Source organism: Spea bombifrons, chromosome 2 (genome assembly GCF_027358695.1).
Source record: "Spea bombifrons isolate aSpeBom1 chromosome 2, aSpeBom1.2.pri, whole genome shotgun sequence".
Taxonomy (NCBI): Eukaryota; Metazoa; Chordata; class Amphibia; order Anura; family Pelobatidae; genus Spea; species Spea bombifrons.
In genome coordinates, this window is record NC_071088.1 from 71,135,030 (window position 1) to 71,160,994 (window position 25,965).

The 25,965-nt window shown below is 39.6% G+C and overlaps 1 protein-coding gene across 2 annotated transcripts; it reads left to right on the plus strand.

The window, feature by feature from the left end:
- The first annotated feature begins 568 nt into the window (after positions 1-568).
- Positions 569-16,218, plus strand: RLF (RLF zinc finger). Of its 2 annotated transcripts, XM_053454721.1 has the most exons (8): positions 569-778; positions 4,310-4,464; positions 6,566-6,647; positions 8,862-8,997; positions 9,320-9,522; positions 10,673-10,809; positions 11,005-11,146; positions 11,667-16,218. In XM_053454721.1, the coding sequence occupies exons 1-8, from the start codon at positions 599-601 to the stop codon at positions 15,837-15,839; spliced, it is 5,208 nt and encodes a 1,735-aa protein (XP_053310696.1). In that variant the 5' UTR covers positions 569-598; the 3' UTR covers positions 15,840-16,218. The 2 variants fall into 2 exon arrangements, with proteins under 2 accessions (XP_053310696.1, XP_053310697.1); XM_053454722.1 differs by lacking the exons at positions 569-778; positions 4,310-4,464; positions 6,566-6,647; positions 8,862-8,997; positions 11,005-11,146 and having other exon boundaries at positions 9,046-9,522.
- Positions 16,219-25,965: the final 9,747 nt, after the last annotated feature.

Sequence of the window (25,965 nt, forward strand, 5' to 3'; positions counted from 1 at the left end):
CCACGTGTTACTACTTATTATGAAGGGCCAACATTGACAAGTTTCTCCAACATGAAGGGCTGAGCTGGCTTTTTATAATGCATAATGCAAGCGTGGAGACTTTGGAGAAATTTGACTATCGATTAAACAGGGCCAACCAAACTCTTCCTGTAGGAGAAATATTGGTTTTGGCTCTTGAATAGAAAAGTGAAAGAGCTGAAACACAACTCTCTAGCCAACTCTTCTTTTTAGTGCATAGACCCCACTATCCTTTACCAAAATTAAATAGTTATACTCAGTGTCATTTTTCTTGTAACATTCTAGTTTGAAGAGGTTTAAAGACACACTAATTAGTTATTACTCAAAATACCTGTTTATTTTACAGAAAATAACCAACCCACAGGTTTTACAAAGCAAAGGCCAATCCACAAACAACATGGCTGCCTTCGACGGGCGTAAGTCCGCCTATTGTGGGAGGGGCTTGCACTTAGGAGAAGGGGAGGTGTGTACGCGGCCGCGGGTCTCCCTGGTGATGACGTTAGCCTACTGACGCCGAATCACGTGACGCTGATAGTGAGTGTGCGAGTGTGTTGCCTACGCGCGGCAAAGGCAAGAGAAGATGGCGGACGGGAAGGGAGAGTCCCGAGCGGGGCTGGCCAACGGGGGCATGCCGCCGCCTCCTTCCTCTCCTCCGCGATCCCTCCGTTTCGTAGAAAACCTGCGGACGCTGGAGAACCGACTGAAAGAGGACGACGTATCTGTGCTCTCCTCCGCCATGTATTGCGGGAGCTTTTGCGAGGTGAGGGAGGAGGGGAGTAGCAACCGTACACCGCTCACCGAGAGGAGAAAACAAGCGACAATTTTTGCGGTAGCATTGGTGGCTGACGTAGCAGGCCTCGGAGTGTCTGGAACCGGACGGATATGTTTTCAGCGTTGTTCTTTTATTTGTAGCATGGGCATACTGCGCTTTATTATGGTTGCTGACAGTGAGCGATGGGGGCGGGTTATGTGGGAGGGTTATCACTCTTTCCATTCCGCTTCATCGTAGTTCGCTTGGAGACCCGCCGTTCATTGCTGCTTTACTCCTCGCAAGCCTCTCTGACCCGGTCGCTGTGGTCCGGGGACTGGCAGTGGCCGTCGTGGAACCTTGCAAAGGGTAGAGATGCCAGGGCAGGCAATATCGCTCCCATAATGCACGGCGGTGGGTTACCACTTCTGCAATGTAATCTGGCACACGGAGCTTTCATTAAGGTGCTGTGCGTTTAACCCTCTCGGTTGCGGGCTGCACAGTCTTTTTAAGCTAGTGTCGGATCAATAAATCACAAGGGAGTGTAACTGCATCCCGTCCATGCAGCGCGTACTCCACACAGCAAACGTCCGTAAGGGCTCTTTAACATGAGTTCCTGGTGCTGTTGCCATAGGAAGTTACCCGTGATGCACGCATACCATGTGTAGTCACACTGCATGGGCTTTATTTGCTAAGGCTAGAGTTGACATGAGTTTGCAGGACAGTTGTATTTCTGCTGTCTGACTTCAGTCTACCTTACTAAAGGTCTAACCTACAGTTTCTGCTTCAGCAATAGCGTGGCTAGCCCTGTGTAACGTATAGCTGAATCAGGGAAATGTCACCAAAGTCGTTATCTACCTTTCACTTATACATTCTGCAGGGCTTAACTGGCCCCTTTTTTTCTGGAGAAACTCGCCAGTGTTGGCCCTTCATACTAAATAGTGAAATCAAGAAGCTGAAGCCTCAGCTTTGCCCTTAGTGAATAGGATCGTGCATACCGAAATGTAGAAACAGTTGGTGTGTTGAGGCTATTAAAGGAACGTTGGTGTCAGCTGGTGTGTACCATGCTTTTGCTGATGCGGAAACTCAGGCGTGTGAAGAAGGCAGCTATTGGAGTAGCATCGTTTCTGCAGTAAGTGCCGCTTAAAGGAGAAGTGTATATTACGGGTTGTCTTGGGCCCATGAATCAGGATCATCAATGCTTTCAGTTTTGTCACCCTGCCAACTAAGATGTTGTGCTGTTTTTTTTTTTTTGGTGTCAGCTTGTTACCTTAGTCACAGACCTCAAGCCCCTGAGACCAGTCCTAGGGGAACAGATCTGTTATCCAGTTTTATTTACACGCCATTAGACTGATAGCTCCTTACTGCAGGTTCATAGTCTATTTTATTGTATGTCTGTTGCTCATACGGTAAGCTGTGCACATGTTATTATTTATAGAAGCTTTCCGGCATCACATGCAAAATCTAGTCTTTCCTCAAGGGCTAGTGCTCATACTGACTTGGCATAAGCCACAAGTGAACAACTGGACTAAATTACTCCGATGCGACGGAGTATTACTCCTGGATGTTGTATGCCTAAAATATCTACAACAAAAAAACCAGCTTTACATTGATACATTTATTTATAAATTGGGTTTGAAATATTTACGGTTTTGGTATAATATTTACCTTGTTTTTGTCGTCTTCTCCTTGGTGTCATTGTTGCACCTAGATGATTTTTTTTCTCTTTGGTCTCCAGAACTTCGCGTATATATCCCTCCTGTGGGTTGATTTCTCTTGACACATCCTATCGTCTTGCGCTCATGTCTCCTACCTCTCATTAACATTAACGCTGGTGATATTGACAGTAGTGTTCAGCATGTTGTGGTACACTAGTACAGAAGAGGGCCCTTCTCTAGTAATATTATAATCTATTGAGGAGGACTTTAGCTGTGGTCTGTTTTTCTCACTGTTAATGTTGCCTTTGTGTCCTTGAATTAAAATTTTAATGCAACGTTGTGTAAATTATTTTTTTTTATTATTTTTACTGATAAGCTTTACATATAAGTTTCAGAGGGAATGCTTAATTCCCAAAATATGGCAAAAGTAAAATCGCTTTTGCTATCGAACCACACGCTATTGAATGTGTGTTTTTCATTATACTATAAATTTACGGATGAGGCGATACGAAATATTTCATCTCACAGACTTAACTGCGTATTAAGAAAGGTCAATCGCAAGGGCCGAGTATCTCTGCATATAGTGCCTTGTTTTATTGGTGACATTTCTTTAATGTCTTTTTACTGAATCAAAATATCCCTTTTTGCATGGAAAAAACTCCATGGCCCATTATAATGTGTGTATGAAGCATTGAGAGAGTGTTATCTGAAGTGTGGGGAATATGCAAATGTGAACTTAGATCATTATCAGATCTATGGATACAAAAAAAAGATCTGAGATCAGTTTTTCTTAATTTTTAAGCTTTGGACGTTAAATCCCGGGTTGCTCAAGAATTTTTTTTTTTATTTTTTTTATTTCTTTCTTTTAGAACAGTAGTTAAATCTTTGTTTGCCTTTTGCATTGTTTTAATTGCCGATTCCTTAGTGCACAAACGCCTCAGCTAATGTTCTTGGAGGAGGCGTTGGGTTGTCTATTTTGAGGACACTTTCAACTGTGTATCTACTTTAACTTGCGTTTTTGTTGTGTGCTGTTTGAACTTTATCCTTATCAGTCTGCCAATACATTATCGGGAAGCTTAGGAAGCATGTTACCTACTAGTTCTACCTCTGACACTGGTCTATGACCAGCATTGCTTTCTAATAAGAAATAATCATGAATTGGAAATCTTATGTCTGCTTTGCTTTTAAATGATGCACTTTGGATCCAAATTTCTCAGTCACTAATGATACTTGGAAATCCATAAAACAGAAGTGTGACAGGTCTCTTGATTGAAAGTGCTACAAAAAAAAGTTTATTGTAGTATACCTTTTTTTATTATATTATAAGTTATATTGGATACCTCAATGTTTGGTCCCATATCCTAAGTGTGTTATATATATATATATATATATATATATATATATATTAAAATTAAAGCATTCATGCAAGCCAAAATAATGTTAGTAAAATAGTGTCAATGTAAAGTTTTTGGTTCTCCACAATGGTTCGCGCATAATATGTTGCAAGAAATTATTTCATAAGCCCATAATGATGCATCAAAGGCAGCGCTACTTGAAAGAAAACTCTGTGGGTAAGCTGTAATACAGTTTTCAACGCCACAACTTTGTATATGAATTTGTGACGTTTTAGAAAAATAAAAAAGGAATCCCTTCACATGTGTGGATCTATAGTGATATTTTACTCTGTTTATAGAGCAGCAGTCTTTAGCCTTTCCTTTAATGCCAATTACTTTTACTGAGGATGTGCTGAAAAATAGCTCCCAAGGAGTATGTTTTCACTTATTTTCATGTTTTTAACTTTCATTTTGGGCATTGAAATTGACCTGGTAAATATTTTGGGGGGACAAACTTTGCTTTGGGCTCATCTTACCTTTTCTTCTTTTAGGTTTTACTGCGGCACACTGAAGAAGATTTAGTACCTGAAAACCTCATGCTTTGTACAGAGGTGTATGGAACTGCCCTGAGAAGCTTTGCTAGCGCACGACCATATCTCACCACTGAATGTGAAGATGTCTTACTTCTTCTTGGAAGGCTTGTACTGTAAGTAGCATTATAATAAACGTCATTATTTCAGGGAAGCGTGTTGAACTACCTGTGGGATCTAGCTTATCCCACTAATGCAACCAGTAACAGAAAAACCAGTAACAGTGGATTACCACACAATCTTATCACAGCATATATCAGATTAGTTTTTTTCTTTTAAAAGCTGATGTTGTTCAGTTGCTATTTACAATGGGACTGGACAAATGACTCTGCATAATTAACAGTTATATCTGTGAGATTTTAATCTCTTTACTTATGAAAAGAGAGCCCGCAACCCACGGCTTCTAGGTTTTTACATCCCTCTTAAATTTTTGTCAGTTTGTTTTGATTCCTATTGATGTACCTGTTTTTGGGTCCTAAAAATATCCAGCTGGCTCGCAAGTTGAGCGCAGTTTGGGCCAGGCATGTTTTAGTTAGATTGGTCTCAAAATATTTCTGGGTACATTAGATGAGCATGTATTGGTGATTTTAGTGGAAAATGATATGTATTTAGTGAAAAAATAGGATGAATGGTTTAGGAATTACAGCAATTTTCATACTTGGCCCCCCATTTCATTGGCTCAAAATCAATTGGACAAACTAACTTAATTGTAAACAAAATTATTGTTAATACTTGAAAATCCTTTGCAGTGAATTCTAGAAACCAGGGATGACCTCAAATTCTGGGTCTCCTCCCTAGTGATTATTCCCCCCCCCAGGCCTTTAATGCCGCTGCCTTAAGTTGCTGCATGTTTGTGGGTGTTTGTCTTCATCGAGTGAAATGCATGCATGCTCGATTGGGTTGATGCTCGGTGACTGACTCGCTGAATATTCTACTTCTTTACCTTAAAAATAATCTTTGGTTGTTTTCATTGTCCACCTGCACTGTGATGCACTGTCCTACCGGTTTTGCAACGTTTTGCCCTATACACTTCAGAATTCATGCTGCTGCTTCAATAAACACTAGTGACCCAGTTCTGTTGACAGCCATACATGCCCTTTACCCCCACAACACTGCCTCTTCCATCTTTCACAGATAATGCATGCTTTGAATTATGAGCTGTCACTTCACCATACTCTTTTCTTCCCATCATTCTGTATAGGTTGATCTCCGTTTTATCTCTCCAAAGAATAGTTCCCGGTCTGGGCACGCATTTTTATAGGCTCTGTGGCAAAATCTAATCTGCCCTTCCTGGTTTTGAGGCATACCGGTTTGCACCTTGTGGTAAACCCTCTGTATTGAATTTAATGAATTCTTCTCTTGATTATAGACTTTGACTATGTCTACCTCCTGGAGAGTGTTCTGGACATGGCTAGTTATGACCTTCTGTGGTCAACCAGGCCTTTTGGTGTGGATGAGCTCACCAGTGTTTTATTTTTCCAGAACGTACCAAATTGTTAATTTAGCCACTCCTAATATTTCTGCTCTCTGATGGGTATGTTTTTGTTTTCAGTTTAATGATTTCATGCTTTACTTCCATTGGCTCCTTGGACCTCATGTTGACCGTTCATGGCAAAATCTTCCAAATGCAAGTTTTCCACACTTGGAATCAACTCTAGACCTTTTAACTGCTTAATTATTAAATAATGAAGAAACGGACCACACCTGGGCATGAAACAGTCCAATTACATTTGAGCTCCTAAAAATGTTCAGGCTACGTATGAAAATTTACAAATCGCCTTTACTTAAATTATGAATTGCTGTAATTTCTAAACCATTCGCTAAATTTGTATGTGACTACCCTTACGTGAAATCTGCGTTCAATCTTGATTTCTTCATTTTCAAATCCATTGTGGTGGTATACAGAGCTATAATTACTGAAATTGTTTTGCTGTCCAAATATTATTTGGCCTGGTATGTACATACGTACATACATACATACGTTTATGTGTGTGTGTGTAAGTAAAACTACCTTGGTGTTAATGGTTTCATTTCCATTTCTTTCAAGCATTTACACAAACCAAATGTTGATACATAAATATGTGAAGGATTCTATTTACCATCATAGGAACCACAAATGTTTACTTCTGCTTCGTGAAACTTCAGCTGTTTAAGCAACTATATATACCATTCTGAAACAGCTTTTCAACATTGTTCTAATATGCCTTCATCTTGTAGGAGTTGCTTTGAAGTGATGCTTTCAATGACAGAAGATGATTTTTCAAGTGAGCGCTGTGTAAGATTAAAACAGTCTGTGATGGTGAGTAAGATCTGTATGTTTTAAACACCTGTGTATGAATGTCCATGATGCTTTCTTTGCGGGATGAGAGCCAAGCGAAAAGAACAGGAAGAAAAAGTATTTAAGTTTCATCAGCAACTACCTTGTCCATCTGCATTAGCTGGTCCTTTGTGCCTTTCTTTTTTAGGCACATGTGGCTTCCTTTACATTGTATGGTTTCATTGTGCCAGAGCTACATATTGATTTGGTCCACACAGAGCATTAGCATTGGGCATTATGAACAAGAAATGTAAATGCAGTGATGCCTACGTGATTCTTACATGTGTTTTTTTTTGTCTAAACAAGTACATTTAAAAAAAAATCTATAATTTTCAACACGGTAAGCAAAAACCAGATTATGCAAAATATTCGTACAGTGCTATGAAAAGTTAGTTGCCCCCTTTCTGATTTTGGTTTCTGCCTATTTCACATTTAAATGTTACATATAATCCAACCACTTTTACTATAAGACAATGTGAGTAAACGCAAAATTCAGCTTCATTTGTTAATTTGTTGACTGTAAGGAATTCATCAAAGCCCTATATCACCCATGTAAAAAGTAATTGCCCCAAAACTGGTTTTACTACCCTTGGTGGCAACAACTGCAATCAAACATTTGCAATAATATTTTTGCAACATACTTCCCTGTGGAGGTGTTTGGCCCACTCTTTTGGGCAGAATTGTATTAATTCAGCCATGAACAGCTTTTTTTTTTTTTTTTTTTTTTTTTTTTTGCCACAGCATCTCAATCTGAGTCGAGTCAGGACTTTGATTAGATCAAACCAAAACCTTTCTTTTGAGCCATTCAAAAGGTAGACTTGCTTGCGTGCTTCAGATCACTGTCCTGCATAACTACATTTGAGCTTTAGGTCACAAACTGATGGTCAGACATTCTGCTTCAGGATTTTTTGGTAGAAAGCAGAATTCATGGTTTCATCAATTATGGCAAGTCGCCCAATTCCTGAAGTGGCAAAGCAGCCCCAGACCATCACACTACCAGCACTGTGTTTGACTGTTGGTATAATGTTCTTATTGTGGAATGCTATATTAGCTTATTCTAGGTGTAACGTGACAGATGTCTTCCACAAATTTCCAATTTTGACTCAGTCCACAGAACAGGCCACCAAGATGTTTTTTTTTGGCAAATGAGCCTTTGTGCTTTTTCTGGTAGGTAAAGTTTTTCATATTGTAACTAACTCTCCCATGGATGCCATTTTTGCTCTATCTCTTTTTTTTTTTATTGTGGAATTGTGAACACTTGGCTTACGCAAGTAAGGCCTGTAGGTTTTTGCCTGTTAGTCTGGGTTCTTTTGTGGCATTCTGGAAGAGTTGCCGATGCGCTCTTGTAGGAATTTTGGTAGGCCAGCCACTCCATGTGTACATTTTTTCCATTTGTACCATTGGTCACTGGCAACTCAGGGCTTTCATAACGCTTTCCAGACTGATAGATATCAATGACTTTGTTTCTCATCTGTTCCTGAATCTCTACATCATATCATTATGTGCTGCTTTTTGAGGCCTTTTAGCCTACTTCACTTTGCAAGATAGGTTCAATTACATTTGGTTATTTGGTTGATTTATGAACCAGGGAGGCACTTACTTTTCCACCTAGGGCCAGGTAGGGTTGGACAGCTTTTTTGCCTTCTATATATGAAATCATCATTTAAAAGCTGCATCTTGTGTTTATTCAAGTTCATTGTCTAATATTAAAATTAGTTACATCTGAAACATTTAAGTGTGACGATTATTCAAAAAAAGAAGAACTCATGAATGGGGCAAGTCCTCCTTTTCACAGCACCGTAATAGCATGCTTTTTAAGTTTGTTTATCCTATTGTTTTAACATAGTAAAATGTTTACCATGCATAACATTTACATGCTTTGCGGTTAGCTGGTATGGTTATTGGTTAAAGTGACTTATCTTCTTAATGCTATGTGTTCTGGGTTGAAAATGATTAAATGCTATTTAAAAAATAAGCGAGACATTTACTAATCGCCTTTACTTATAAGTTATTCTACCAGCATTTTGGAAATATTTTATTAGTGATTTAAACTAGTGTCAGTTTTCCTAGAGATTCATGTAGCCTATTGGGAAAACTGATGTTTATGTGGTAATAAGCTGATCTCTTCAGAACTGTGTTTTTAGTGATAGTATTGTTTGAATGAGATTCATATTATAAACTTCTATGTCTTAACAGGAGTCCCATGACGTCTTGGTTGAGTTTGGAAACCATAATTTGCAGTTGTTAGTTGATGTTGTTAAGAATGGTGGAGCATGGAAAAACCCTGTGCTTGTTAAAATACTGTCTCAGCAGTTGGTACAACCAGAAGAAGGTGAGAAAGGAGATATGGTCATGTTTATTGTGCCTTCAAATATTCCATATAAACATGCTAGTACTTCAGCATTATAATATGTCAGAAACTGGCTTCCTTAAACACAGTCAATAATAAAACGCCCTTCTGCAGTCAGATCACTAGTGAGAAAATATGGGCTTTTCAGTCCTAATTGGTGCGTTATACCATATTTTGCCGAAGTATTTTTGGAATTGTCATTTGTTAACTTGTTGACTATATATTCTTAACATAGTAGCAAAAATAGCCAATTTTACAGTGTAAATTCGTTTTTTCTCTTTTTCTTCTGCTTATGGATCTCCAGTTCAGAAATGGATTTCACAAGAGGGGTCCTGTTTTCTACAGATGCGTGTTAAACATTTGATGAAGGCAAACTGTGTACCGCAAGCAATGATGTTGTCAAAGCTGTGTGCCGAGTCTACAGGCGTTTCAAATGATTTCTTTTTCCGCCAGTCATTTGTTACGTGTTTGTGTACAATGTTGCCCAATGAAGATGCTTTTAAAGAGGTATGTAAATAATGCCAAGGAGACGTAAATGTTGACACCCTTAACCCCTTCAGGACCGGCGTTTGCGTACTTCCCTTGAAGACCACAGTTTTAAAAAAAATAATATTTTAATTCCGTGCTCGTGATTCGCTTCAAAGCGATCATGTGCACGGAATTGAGGAGGAGTGGCTGCTACAGATCACTGGGGATACCCAGCGCTCAGTAGCACCCACCCCTTGTGATCCCAGCGTTCATAGCAGCGCTGGATCGCGCATCATCGATGACGTACCTGGTACGTCCCGTTCTGGCGGCGACCTTTGACCAGGAAGTACCAGGTACGTCCCGATCTTGAAGGGGTGAACAGACAAACTAGTGGTACATCTCCCTTTGCGTAACAGTGGCAGTCCTAGTAAATAATCCAGCTATTACTGACCTAAACTTTCAACCATTACATTGAACTTTCCATTGTGCTTAAGCTTTCTTTTTTCTGCACACCTGTGGATTGAATTTATGACAACAGGACCTGATGGGTAACTGAAATTGTGCTTACCTGTAGAACTATTGGCATTTCGTAACAAACATTTTTCTGTTGGCAGTTATCCCTGAATTTATGAAAATAACAACTACTTTTAGGAAAATACAGTGGCCTCCCTTTAAATAGCTATTAAACTTTTGAAACCTTTACTTTTTCAAATTAGGACATTTTATACTAGAGATTTATTTATGACCATTTAACCTTGATGTCTGTGATACTATACTCGCAGGATTTTAAGTTGAATGTTTTTAACTTGGTAGAATCTGTAACCTGAAAGTGTCTATTACCCATATTCAGAGAAATACAAACTTTGCTTCAAAGTGTAAATGTGTTACTTGAAGAACTGGTAAACCTAAATTAGTGTAATTACTTGAATGCGCACTGAGAAATTGTGTTAAAATCTTTTCATTTTACAGCCTTGTACAGTTTTGTATGGCTAAATAGGGTAGAACCTCGTGTGGATTTACTACATTGAGTATAGCATCTTTTTTGGCATACATTTATATACATACATATGTGTGTGTTTTTTTTTTGCCTATCTTACGCAGTGACATAGTTTGGTTCTTTACTTAGGGGCACCCCCTTCTCCTGGGGTAAGAAAATAGAGACTAAGGTTTAGTTTTGTTCATTTTATAGATTTCAAAAATGGATGGGAAGGATGTTTTGGATACCATATGTAATTTGGAATCTGAAGGGCAAGACAACACAGCATTTATTCTATGTACGACATATCTCACCCAGCAACTCCAAAACGAAATAACATCTTGTTCTTGGTAAGTGATGTTTATCTTGTATTCTCTGTCCTTTTTAACTAAAACCACCAAAGGCAAAAACGTATTGTGTAGTGAGATACTTGTGCAGGGAAAGTAGTAGCATATTTCCAACTCAGTATCTTTTATGGTTTTGAATGCTTATTTTATAAGAAATGAGTTCTGAACCAAATTGGTTTCATCTTTGATTTGTTTAAGGGAGCTGACTCTGTTTTGGAGCAAGCTGCAACGCAGAATTGATCCATCATTGAATACCTTTCTGGAAAGATGTAGGCAATTTGGCTTAATTGCTAAAACACTTCAGCATCTTTTCTTCCTTATTAAAGTTGTGCATACAGAAGTAAGTGGCTAATGAACTATACTTTTAACCCCAAAGAAACATAAGGATATCATGTTGATGTGAGTTTTAGTAGGTCAGTTTAGGGAAATGGCACATAGAGCTATGAAAACATCCATCATCACATCATAAAATGTGGTGCATGCTATGTGTGCATTAGAAACCCTGCATAAATGAATGGCTACGTATGAGGTGACCGTAATGCATTAACACGATTACAAAAGTATTGACTTAAATTTAGGCGGGCAAACCATATGTATAGTGGTGCAAGCGCTACTGGATGCCTTCTGTCATTTGCTTGTGGTACTTTTGAGTTGCCCTCAATGCTTATATTGAAACAAAGCAATATGTAACATTTTTTTAAGTGACTTAACATAGAAGTGATCTAAAGTCTTAGAACTGATTAACTGCAGTGTTTTAAGATATCATTAATACATTAGCATCCCTTTTGACATTTTTGTTTAACCTTTTAGTGCTTAATTTTGCTTGCAAAGCTCAAAATTGCAATTCATTTTTCTTTCAGGCTGGAGATGCTGGTGTTCCAGTTTCAGTTATGTTATGCATACGAGCACTTCAGATCCAGCCAAATGAAACAGATGCAACAAAGATTTCTGTCTGCAAAACAGTGGCATGCCTCTTACCTCAAGACTTGGAGGTGAGAAGAGCCTGCCAACTCACAGAATTTTTATTTGAACCAACCTTGGAAGGACTGCAAAGATTGGAGGAGCTTTTCCAGCAACCTGATCAAAAGAATGAAGAAGAATCCAGTGTTATTTCAAATTCCCTTCGCTGTGAGCTTTTGCTAGCTTTTAAAAGCCACTGGGTGTTTGATCCAGAATTCTGGGACTGGAAAACCTTAAAACGGCATTGTTTTAAGCTTTTAGGGAAAGATCTTTCAGAAACCGAAGAAGAGGAGACCCATGAAGAACCTTCTATTAATCAACCTGATGTTTTATCTGCCTCTTTGGGGAACCATGATGACAATGCTGAGCAAATACAGGCATCCTCTGAATGTGTTACCGGTGAAACTGAGAATGTTAAAGTAAGAAAGCCTGTTGGGTCTTCTGAAAGATATAAGCGATGGCTTCAGTATAAATTTTTCTGCATTATTTGCAAACGAGAAGTAATTGAAGCAAGAATTTTGCATCATGCTAAAATGCATCTAGCTGATGGAATATACACCTGTCCTGTTTGTATAAAAAAATTTAGGAAGAAAGAAATCTTTGTCCCTCATGTCATGGAGCACATGAAAATGCCCATGAGACACCGGCCCAGAAAGAAGAATGAAATTCTTGATTTCAGACCAGACCTAAGAGTTGCTAAAGACGAATTGGATAATGAAAAGGCTTACATCTCATTTAGATCTTTGCAAGACAAAAATCTACAAGACAGAGATGTTTATCCATGTCCTGGCACTGGCTGCACCAGAGTATTTAAACAGTTTAAATATTTAAGTATCCACCTGAAGGCAGAACACCAAAACAATGATGAAAATGCAAAGCACTATCTAGATATGAAAAACATGAGGGAAAAATGTGCATTTTGTCGGCGACATTTTATAAGTAGCTTCCATCTAAAACAGCACATGAGAGTCCATTTTGGGCCTCTACCTTTTATGTGTGTATCGATTGACTGCAACTCCAAGTTCAAAAGTATTAATGAACTACTTATCCACAAACAAACACATCTTGAGCTGCAGTACAAGTGTGAACTGAAAGGATGCAATTTGGTTTTTAGTGATTTGGGACTTCTGTATCATCACGAAGCTCAGCATTTCAGAGATGCTTCATACGTATGCAGTTTTCCTGGTTGCAAAAAGTTTTTTTACTGCATCCCAGATCTGGATGAACACATTGCCGCACACAGAATACAGTCAAAAGAAAGCCAAGACGGCAAGCCACTTGTATTTCAAGACCTCAAAGTTGAAAATGAAAGTCAGCTGTCATGTTATCCCTGTGATCCACAGCCGTCTATAAGTATGAAGACTGTTTGTGTTAACAGCCCCACTCTTTCAAATGCAAGCCTGATGGCTGATAAGATGCAATCTGTACCTGGAGATTCCAACGGCCAACAATTGGATTTCAATACTGAAGCTCAAAACGATAGTGAACAGTTGCCTCACTCAGAAGCTTGTTTACATCATGGAACTTGTAAAAATACAGACACGGGGCAAGTCCATTTTCATGGGGCTTGCTTACCTCCGTGCAAGGATGGAGATGGTACCAACTGTATAAGTTTGGAATCCTCTAGAGGGTCTGCTTTTGTTTCAGGTTCAGACAAAACATGTAGTGTACAGGATAACCCTTCTAGTGGCTGTCAGAGGCCCTCTTGCTTAGAGGACACTTTAAATGAACTTCTAACAAGCTTGAAACATTTGAACCTGAGAAACTCTAACACCTGTATAGCATACCCTGAACCACAAGGTCAGGAAGCTGGAGGCAGCTCTTCAGACAGCGTTGCACTTAATAAAATTCCACCCTCGCAGAAAGAAAAGGTATTAAGTCAGTATCTGGCTCGGTTGGCATATAAACCTTATTTTTGTGAGCTTAAAGGTTGTAAGTACGCTTTTGTTACCAGAGACGCTCTTCTATTACATTATGTAAAAAAACACCATTACACAAAGGAAAAGGCCCTCAAACTGCACATGTTTCAGAATACATTTTCTCCATTTGAGTGCCACATCTGCCAAAGAACGTTCACAAGGAGAACTCACCTTCGCATTCATTACAGAAATAAGCATCACATAACTAAAGAGAGAGTACACTGCAGGCCAGCACGTGGAAAACTTGACAGCATGATACAGTCATGCGTTATGCCTGCAAGATACACAAACTGCTTGAAGAATTTTGAGTCTGATGAACAAAGTAGAGGGGACCATGTGCAGACGTCTCCTGTTCCGGACGACTTTCATTCTGAAATATATGCAGATTCGCTGTCTGATGAAACGGATACTGGTCAAGCTGTTGGTGAATCTGAAAGTCAAGATGATGACTATGAAGCTAAAAAGGGCAGAGGAAGCAGACGTGTAGTAGCCCAAGGAAAATTGTGTTACATACTTGATAAGTATCACAAACCGTTTCACTGCATCCATAAAAATTGTAACTCTTCGTTTATAAGCCAAAGGGGCTTAGTTCGCCATTATAGACTAGTACATCAGTATAGCAAAGAGTCATTGTGTTTAGAAGAAGTTAAAGAGAAGACAAAGAGAGAAAATGGTAAATGTAGGAGAATATTTACCTGTAAATATCAAGAATGTGGTAAGAGCTTTATTTGTGCAAGAGCACTTTCCAAGCATTACAAAGAGTTTCATGATCACGGTGAAAATGACGACAGAGAACTGGAAGTTTTCTTTAGCGAAAATGGCTCAAAACCACAGACAGATGATGAAAAACTTAGTGAGGAGACAGAAAGCGACGAGTCAGAAATCTCTTGTGATGTAGAAGGCTGTGGTGCTGTATTCACAAATCAATTAAGCTATTCTAAACACATTTTGTCCCGTCACCGGAAATATAAGCTTTTTGATGGCAGAAGAAAGAGGGGGCGGCCTGTGACTCTGCGAACTGTCCAAAATAATTACGGTGAGCCAAAACCTAACAATCCTGTTTACCGCAGAAAGCGAATGCGAGTGAAAAATAAAGCAATAAAAGAGATTATAGCGTTCAAATCGAAAGAGGACGCATTACAAATGTGTGTTCGGAATGTACGTATAACGCAGTATCCTTGCATGGTTCATGGCTGCGCATCAGTAGTAAAATTAGAAAGTAGTATTGTTCGTCATTACAAGCTAACGCATCACCTTAGCCCTGGCTATGTTGCCGAGCATACAGAAGAGCTAGTTTATTGTGTTAAGAACTTTACTGGTTGTGACCGAGAACAATCTAGTTCAGAAGTACAGAGTCCCAAAAAGCGTGATAGTTCTCCAGAAAGCAAAGTACCCAAACTGAGTTTGCATGGTGATATCCATAATACAGATCAAAAGGATGATTTGGAGAGAAGCCCAAGAAAAGGGCTTAATACAATGGATAAAGACTCGCTATATTGCAGTAGCTCACAGAGACAGAATACAATTTCACAAAGTTGTTTAAGAAAATCTCCTGTCTATAAAAATGAAAGCAGCTTTTCCAAAACCAGTGAAAAAGAAAACATGTCTTTCACAAATTTTCAGGCAGCTTATAAAAAAGACAAAAAGCAGGTAAAATATCCAAAACATCCACTGGATTCTAAGAGAGAAAAAGAGGAGACGCAGATGGCATTGGATTTAAAGACCTTCAAACCTATGGGATTTGAGTCTTCCTTCTTAAAGTTTCTGCAGGAAAGTAGGGAAACTGATGATGAGTGTGAGGAACCCTTGGAACAGTGCAATCAGCACAACTCCTTCAGAAATAAAGTGCTGCCATGTAAAGGTAGAAAGTCTAGTCAGACATGTTTATCCCAAAACAGACGGGTAGAACATCGTAGCCTTGAGGGATTCCAGCCCTTGCTTTCTACTAGTGCTCAGTCTGCAGCATCCCCACCTACACTACAGAATCTAAGAGCAATATTGGACAAAGCATTAACAGACTGTGGGGACCTTGCTTTAAAACAGCTCCATTATCAGAGGCCTGTAGTGGTTCTGGAACGATCAAAATTCACTGCCCCACTCATAAACTTATTTTCAAACAAAAAAACAGATGAATTGTGTATTGGTATTTCATAAGCAACCCCACCCACCCAAAATTGTGCCAGTATTAATTTAGGGTTCCTATTTGCGTTACTTAGATAACTTGGAAATAACAAGACTTTTGCACCATTTAGAATCTGCAATTAGGTGTAACATTTCATGAATGTATTTTATGTGTTCCCAGTCTCTTTGATTTATCTTCCCAGCTGAGAGAAAAAAATATTTTTGGTGCTAGGACATCAATGTAATGGGGCTTCCTTTGTTGATAAATGTGCATGATTGTCCTGGGGTTTGGGATACGTTTTTCATACTTGAATAAATGTGCACTTACGAGTGCCCTTTGTAATATAATGTACACTACAACCTCTTATATTTTTTGAGTTTTGTTTCAATAAATTACAAACTTTCACCTGTTTTTGATGGTGCATTCCAACTTTTTAAAATATATTTTTTTATTGTAACATAAGGCTTAATTTTATTGTTTGCATAATTTCCTAATGCTGAGATTTTTATTTCATTAAGTCTCCCACACTGTCTGCACTGAGTGTAGTTTTTTAAGTTTTATTTTTGTATTCTCTGTTCTGAACAAGTTTATTTTAGGCGTACTGAAATTTCTTGTGATGTACAGCTTAAACAAGCTGAACTGAATCCACCCAGATTCGAAAGGACTAAATGTTGCACTTGATGGTCATTAGTTATTTAAAAAGAAATATGGGAAGTGATCACTTAAACAAGATTTTATATTGGTTTAAACTTTTGAGGCCACACTGTTTCCATGTTTTATGTTTGAACATATATGATAATATACTTAAATGAGAACTGTTGAAAAATTCTTTTAATAAATTAATGGGAAATAGATGAAAAGAAACAATTTTTTTTAAAAAAATTATATTATAATATGAGCTGCAATGCTAGAGGGGACGGAATAAGCCTGCTTCCTGAAAGCCACTCACTGGATCAACTGGCACCACCCCCCTTCTCTAGTGCGCTATATGTTTTTCTTTTTCCAGTAAACCTGTCTGTTTTCCTTTAATGTTGTCTAAGTTTGCCTATAGTGGTGTCTCCAGCTTTCATATTTAGGGGGTGCACGTGGGGGGACAGGGACAAAAGTAGAGGGGCAATTATAAAATGCTATATATATATATACTTATATGTATTAGACATCCATTTTTAACTACATAATACGTACAGTGAAATATGATTTCAAAATAACAGCTGAACTGGCGGTTATTTTTTCATTCTTTATTAGACCCTGCTGCCGATATATACCCTGCTGCCGATATATACTATTATACCCTACTGCCGATATATCAATATAGTAGACCCTGCACCCGATATTTATGGATAATAGCCCCTGCAGCCAATATTTATTGATAATAGCCTTTAGCCAATATATATTATTAGCCCCTGCTGCTGATATATATATAAATATTAGACCCTGCTGCCGATATATACTATTAGCTCCTGCTGCCGATATATACTAATATTATACCCTACTGTCGATATATCTATATAGTAGACCCTGCAGCCAATATTTGATAGCCTTTAGCCGATATATATTGATATTAGCCTCTGCTGCAGATACATATAAATATTAGACGCTGCTCCCGATATATATTAATATTGGGCCCTGCTGCCTATATAATATATATACACCAAAAAAAAATTGGCCACACTGACTGCAGATCAGGGGAAGACTCTGAGAGTCAGTACAGTCTTCCCTCCTTCTGACTGCATCGTGACATTGAGAGGTCTTAATCCCCAAAGTCCCTTTGTCCCCTCATTCACTAAACCATACCTCTCTTCTACTTCATGTAATTCAGGTATAGATTAAATAAACACATGGAAACAACACGTGCAACTGAATAAGACATAAAAACCCTGTATTTACAGGTATACATAAATAATGTATGGAAACAGCATTGCAGGTATAGATCAACAGAACACACAAACCCAGCATTGCAGGTATAGATCAACTGAAAATCACATGTAAACTCAGCACTGAAGGCATAGATCAAATAAACAACTCATGGAAACAGCACTCCGGGTATTGATCAATTAAGACATACAAACACTATTTACAGGTAAACATAAATAATGTATAGAAATATAGCATAGCAGATATAGACCAACACATTAACACACAAACCCAGCTTTGCAGGTATAGATCAATTGGAATTCACATAAAAACTCAGCATTAAAGGTATAGATAAAACCCCCTAAATTACAAGCATAAATCACAGGTTACACACCCCAAAGCCAGCCCTGACATCGGCACCACCCACATAGAACCTGACCAGCACCCAAATTACACACACACAGGACAATGCCATCTTTGCCCCCAAACAGCCCAGCGTGAGTCAACATTGTCCCCAAACAGCCGAGCGTACGCCATCTTTGTCCCATAAACACCCTGCTTATACCATCTTTGCCTTTTTGACAAATCAATTATACACCTTTGATTTACGCAAACACTTTTACAGTCACTCACTAATTCACTTTCATTCACACAATCATTTATTCTCACTCATTCACACAAATTATTTACACATTAATCCATTCATTTTCTCTCTCTCGTTCTGACTCTATTTCAATATTCTTGCTACCCTCCTTTCTCGCTATCTACCCCGTCTCACTCCCTTCTGCCCTATCTACCCCTTTCTCCCCATCTACCCCCTGTCTCACTATCTACCCTATGCCTTTTGAAGTTCACTTAACCTTACAGGAGTCCTGCAGTGGGAGCGCAAGGCTTCTGTCTCCCTGCTCTGCCGTGCTTCACTGCTGAGCGACGGAATATGTTAGAGTATATAAGGGACCTGCCATTCAGCATGAATGTTAAAATTTAAGTTTCCTTTGCTACCTAATGACCTGTGTTAAGAAGTAAACCACACTTACTCTTAACTGACACTGGACACTTAACTGAACTGGACACTTAACTGAACTGAGAGCTACTTGCTCTCCAAGTGCAAACCTTTTCTAGTTACAAGGTAAGTGGCCAACCTCCTTTGATGCTCAAAGCAGATATTAGTTTGTGCAGCATCCTGATTAAAACCATTAGAACCATTTTTTCACCGGTTCCTATTCAGAATAAAAAGACTCATTTTAATCAGGACGCTGCACAAACTAATATCTGCTTTGTGCATCAAAGGAGATTGGCCACTTACCTTGTAAAATACATTGACAATCTATATATTTTTGTTTTCTACCGCACCTACCTTTTGTTTGCTGATACAAATATTGGTTCTAGTTAAACCATCTCAGATGTATATAGACTGTTCAAAAATGGCATGTTCTTAAGCATTTTTCATTTACTTGAGGCTACTCAATATTTACAGTCTGAATACTTACAGATACTGTTTTCCCTAAACACCTTACAAACAAAGCCTACCAGATTCCGTGAGGGTTGGGTGGTTAGACGCTGAGGACTTTCATCTGGCTACAAAGCTCTGAGCATTAGTCACTTGAGAGTATTGCTGTGAAATAATTACAAAAACTACAAAAAAGCACCTAAAATCTGTCACTTGGCCCCTAATGTATGTAGTTGTCTACTACATCCCACATAACAGCCACATTTTCTGAAGTAGTTGCTACCTTCTTTCTTTGCAATAAAGTGCTTAACAGCTTGACCCCTGGTGTTTGTAATTTATCTTTACAACACTTAATATTGAATAACGTCAGTTAATTTATTGTGGCGCATTGTCCTAAGGTTTTTCCAGTGGACAGGGCTTTCCCCAGGATTAATCAAGAGATCAAGTTGTCATTAACTTGTGATGCTGTGGAAGGATCTCAAGAGAGTTTGATTTCTGCAACCCAAGCTGTGTATTCAACACAGAGATCGGCATCAGGGGCCATGTCTGGCCCTTTCCCGTGTGCGTCAACACAGTGTATGGCGGAGGACGCCCGTTTTAAAAGAGTTTGATCGTTGATCGCCTCATAAACTTCAATGGCGTAGCTGAAATGCCTCTATAGCGAGACATTCAGCGACACCGAACACCCACCCCAGGACGCGCTGTGACTGCTCCAGGGATCGGTCAGAACCGCCACGAGATTTTGCCACTCGCAAGATGGCACGTCCTTTCAAAAAAAATAAAGGTGTTGAAAATAGTTCTCAGGAGGGTCTGGCTCCCTTGCAGGTTGAATACAGGTACTGCATTCAACAATGCAAGTCAATAGAGCCCAGCTTTCTCATCACAATGCGATTAGTAAAATATATATATATAAAAAAATAATAATAATTTCCCACTGATGTCACCATATAGTATATATAAACAAACGATAACGCACTCACTTGATTGGAAGTTGTAATATGCCCGGGTGCTAGCAATCCAAAAAGTATATTCAGCATGCAAATAAAGTTGAAGCAGTCAGCGGGTCTTCTTTTTATAAAGTCTATTGCCTTAGTAAAGGTCCAGCGTTTCGGCTCTCAATGAGCCTTTCTCAAGAACAATAAATGATGCAATCTGTGGCAAATTTATAACTGAGTAAATTATCAACAATCAACAATGTTCCAATTAACACACGGGGAAGCATGACCACATGTCTAATTTCCAATTTGAAAAATGCGCATGCCCCAAATACAGCCACCATATTTTATGCTTTTTTTTTTTTTTATAGTAAATGATATGATACAATAAAACATGACATCTACAGAAAGCCCTTCTTGTCCTGAAAAAAACAATATATAACTTGTGTGGGTTCAGTAAACGGGAAAGAAGAAAATTACAGCTAAACACAAGCACCGCAGAAATGTTAAAACAGCCATTGTCACGAAGGGGTTAAGCACATTGTGTTTATCTGTACTTGTGACTGATGTAGATCAGATCACATTTTATGAACAATTAATGCGGCAAACTAGGTAATTCAGAAGGGTTCACATACTTTTTCTTGCCACTGTGTGTGTATATAAGTGTTTTAGAGCGAGTTTGCATGTTAGTATGTAAGTGCATGTTGACTACGGGCACCAAAGAATACTCAAGTACTCATGTGCCATTGACCCTAGGCTTGCCCCTGTACTTTAAAAAGGAAAATCATAAATATAAACCGCTTTAGCAAAGAGATGATCCAGCATTAAAAAATGACACAACTAAAATTTTAATCTTCTGTTTTTCTGTATTCTGCATCTGTGCTTGTATTTCCTCTATTTAAACTCCCCCGTCCAACTTTTTCATTTGTTCAGTCTTGTTTTAGTTCAGGAGTCTAGTAAGATTTGCGTGTTTATCACAGGGTTAGTGCTTGGTCTTCCCTTTTGTTAAGTGTATTGATGTGGTTGCAGATAAACATCTTATGGGCGTACCTGCGCTGCTCCTCCGGGTCAAGACCCGAATCCTCCGGGTCGCGGGAGCGGGGTCTTGATAAGCCCCGCTCCCCGCCCATTTTTCTTTTAAATGGGGGTGTTTCCCGCTGCCGTCAGCGGGAACGCCCCCGACATCAGCCGGACCGCCCATTGACAGTGTGCAGTCCTTGTCGCGTCCCGCAAGGGAAGGCTCCGGGTAGCCGGAGCCGAGAAGTTCCCAGGTATGCTAATTAGTGTTACATTAATTTATATAGCATCAGTATATTCTGTAGTGCTGTTACAATAAGAGAGAGTAAAAAAAAATACAATTTAAAATGACTTAACACATGTCAACACATACTGCTTACAATCTGGATGCTGTGGGGGGAGTGAGAAGAGTACTGCTTGGATGAGTTGAATGATTCAAGCAAGGAAGGCGTAGCCATATCAGCCATTTTTTCAGTTCTTATGTAACTTGTACATGTTGCTGAGCACCAGGGGAGGGCTGGCAGCCTAAGGCCTGGGGGGCAAGTCTAGTCAACTGGCCCATTGCACCATCAAAGCAGCTGCGAGCGACATTGAAAGCGGCCGTCGTGCGGCAGTCACTCCACCAGCGCCTAATGAAATTAAAGTGGCCGGCGTGCACGCACCGCATGCCTCAGCTCTTCATCACACCCCTTTTTTAGACGTGGGAAGAGGAGCTGAGGCATGGCCGTTGGGTCTGACAGCCGCATGATGCAGGGGCGTACCTAGAGTATTTGGCACCTGTGGCAGATCCTGTATGTGGCACCCCCCCCCCCCACACACACACTTTAAAACTGCATAGTTTCTATGGTTAGGCAAACATTGACAGGGGTACAGCATAACTGTTATCATTATATACTTAGGGATTACACGGTACCACCGTCAATGTGTGCCTATACATTGAGCCAGACACTGACAACCCCTATCACTATATACTAAGCCAAACATTGATGTGGTGTAGGCTTACCACTTTAGTGACTGGCATAGTATATAGTAGGGATGCACCGAAATGAAAATTCTGGACTGAAACTGAAAATTCAGCATTCCCTTGGCCAAAACTGAAAAAAACAACTTTAAAATACTTTATTAAAAGTAACACCAAAATTAGACAAAAAAAATCAATAACAATATTAATATATATATATATATATATACACATATATATAACAACAATCACGATCATATCATGCCCAGGTTCTAGCATGTGCTGGCTGACTTAGCATGATAGGAGTGTGATTGCTGTTTGCAATTATATATATATATATATATATATATATATATATATATATATTAATACTGTCATTGAATTATTCTGTCCAATAAAAGTGTTAACACACCAAAGTTGGACCAAAAAATTATTTATAACAGCAATCACACTCCTATCATGCCTAGGCAGCCACTACATGCTGGAATCTGGGCATGAAAGGAATGTGATTACGGACTCCCTATGCCAAGCTATCCCCCAACACTTACACATCCATGCTATCTGAAACCCTCATTCACAAACATTCAGCATAACACCCATCACTCTCACACACTTACATTCAGCATAACACCCATCACTCTCACACACTTACATTAGGCATAACACCCATCACTCTCACACACTTACATTCAGCATAACACCCATCACTCTAACACACTTACATTCAGCATAACACCCATCACTCTCACACACTTACATTAGGCATAACACCCATCACTCTCACACACTTACATTCAGCATAACACCCATCACTCTCACACACTTACATTCAGCATAACACCCATCACTCTCACACACTTACATTAGGCATAACACCCATCACTCTCACACACTTACATTCAGCATAACACCCATCACTCTCACACACTTACATTCAGCATAACACCCATCACTCTCACACTTACATTAGGCATAACACCCATCACTCTCACACACTTACATTCAGCATAACACCCATCACTCTCACACACTTACATTCAGCATAACACCCATCACTCTCACACACTTACTAATCCACTCTCTCCTACCTTTTCTTCTTTCACTCTCACTTTTCCTCCTCTTCTTCTTCTTCTTCTTCCTGTCCTGTGCACTGAGCACGGAAGACGGTGGGCGTGGCTTCAGTGTTGTGCGCCGGGATTTGACATCAAGTCCCGGCGCACAGCCACAGTTGCTGCACGCATCGTTTCTGAAGGCGTGCCGGCATGGTGGCACCCCTCAGATGAGCGGCAGCCGGGGCGGACCGACCCCCCCCGCGCCAGGTACGCATGACGGCCGCATTCAATCCTGCTCGCGGCCGCTTAGTTTTTAACTTTGCGGCCGCAGCCGCATTGAATGCTCGTCTGTCGGTCGTCCGTCGGGCCCACCGGCCCGGATTTAGGGCAGCCTGGGGGGCAATTGCCCCCCGGCCCAGCCCGCCCCTGCTGAGCACCGCCTATAATTCCTCCATGTGGTAATTGGGATAATAATGCACATAAAGAAATACATTATTTTATCAGGTTTTCTACACTAGAATAGTAGACATTAGCACGGTGATACTAGAGGTCTCTTGGAAAAATACAACCCTACATGGCCATCAGGTGTGACTCAATTCTCAGTAGCCCCTATTCCAATCTAAAGTCTGAGTTTACAAATGCAGTTTTTGTTTTTGCTATAACTTACTTGGATAACTTAATTGTACCTATTTCTACACCCCTGAGTTTACTTCCCTCTGACCCTTTGTGCTTTTTATTGGAAAACCTTCCATTAGAATGTGCATGATACTCAATAGGCATTTTAAGGTACTTCCTTTTGGGTATACCTGTTACTATAGATATACAATATTGTGTTTGTTTTAGACTCAGCTTAATTTTGCATAGATTGTACACTTTATTATTACAGATTACATCGGTGGTGTCCAAGTTTTTTCTGCAGTGGGCCACTTCATCAGAATTGAATACGTGCAAGGGCTGCACTCATTTTTCACTGTGAGAAAATATAGGCTTTAATAAGATATGCAGATTAAAATAAAGTAAATGACACAAAACCTTTACTTTTCCTCTCACTGATTTCTGGGCCTAGAAAGTTTTGTGACTAGAAATTCAGGATAAGTAAAAATGAAATAGTAACTATTTATTCTAGGGATGCCCCGAAATGAAAATTCTGGACCGAAACTGAAAATTCAGGGTTCAATTAGCCGAAGCCGAAAGTGACCCCCCACCTTTAAAAATAATAAAAAATCCCACACTTTTAATAAAAGTAAGTTACACACCAAAATTGTACAAAAAATTTAATAACAATGTTTATATTATGATTGTTAACAGCAATCTCAGGCATACCCAGATTCCAGCATGTACTGGTTGGCTGGGCATGATAGGAGTGTGATTGCTGTCGACAATCATATATAACTTAATATTGTTATTGTATTTCTTTGTCCAATTTTGGTGTGTTAACCACGCTTTTATTAAAAGTAAGTAACACACTAAAATTGGACAAAAAATGCAACAATATTACTTGGCATGATAGGAGTGTGATTGCTAACAGCCAAGTCAGCCAGTACATGCTGAAACCAGGCTAGCTGCCCCCCTTGGGTATTGATGCTGCCAGCTGTATCCATGCTATCACACACATTCATTCACAGATTCATCACAGATTCATTCCCTCAATCACGTATACTCATTCAAACATCCCCCCCACCCCCTTACCTGCACTGCAGCTCTCTCGATGCTGCTCACAGACTTCCGTAGGGGCCGCAGCCTCCCTCTGGGTTGTGATGTCACGTACATTCACGTGACTCTGCTGGGTTCCGCTTCCTCTGTGCAGTACGAAAAACCCTCCCACAGGTAAGCAGCAGTGCCCTTGTGATCCCTGTTGCCCTGGCTGCCGCAGACTGCATGTTGGACGCCCCTGGATTACATGATCAAAAATATTTACATGTAATACATGTGTGTGTGTGATTCCACCCTTGCTTCTTTGAGGTGCAATTACCCAGTCTGTATAGCTGATGAACACTGTCCAATTGGGATTGGCAGTTGAGTACTGCACTAGATAAGAGCACAGTATTTGCATCCGTTGTTTTATAAGGATACCTTTGGCTAACTGAAGCAGTGACGTTGCCAGCAATCATATTAAGGGGGCACATGGGACAGGGATAAAATGAGGGGGCCAATTATAAAATACTATACCGTATTTGCTCGATTATAAGACGACCCTGATTATAAGACGACCCCCCAAAATCAAAATATTAATTTAGGAAAAAAACAAAAAGCCTGAATATAAGACTACCCTATAGGAAAAAAGTTTTACTAGTAAATATTAATTCATGTAAACTAATTTTCATATTTAATAAAAGCTATGATTGAGAAAAATATATTTATTTTTTATTTCCTTTTATTTACCAACCTGCCCCCCCCAGTTATGCACATCTGCCCCCAGGCTTGCCACTCTGCCCCCAGAAATGCCTTATACCCCCCTATTTGCCACTCTGCCCCATGATGTGCCTTTTAACCCTCTATATGCCCCTCTGCCCAATGATATGCCTTATACCCCTATATGCCACTCTGGCATATAGGGGGTTAAAAGGCATATCATGGGGCTGAGTGGCATATAGGGGGTTAAAATGCATTTCTGGAGGTATATATAGATATATAACTGCTAACAGCAATCACATTCCTATCAAGCCAAGGCAGCCAGTACATGCTGGAACCTGTGGATGATAGTAGTGTGATTACAGCCTCCCTATGCCATGCTACCACCCCCACCCCCCTTACACATCCATGCTATCACACACACACACTCATTCACAAACATTTAAATACTCATTCATTCCATACTTGTGCAAAAACCCTCCCCCACCCCCTTACCTGAACTGCAGATCTCCCACTCGCAGACTTCTGCAGGGGTCC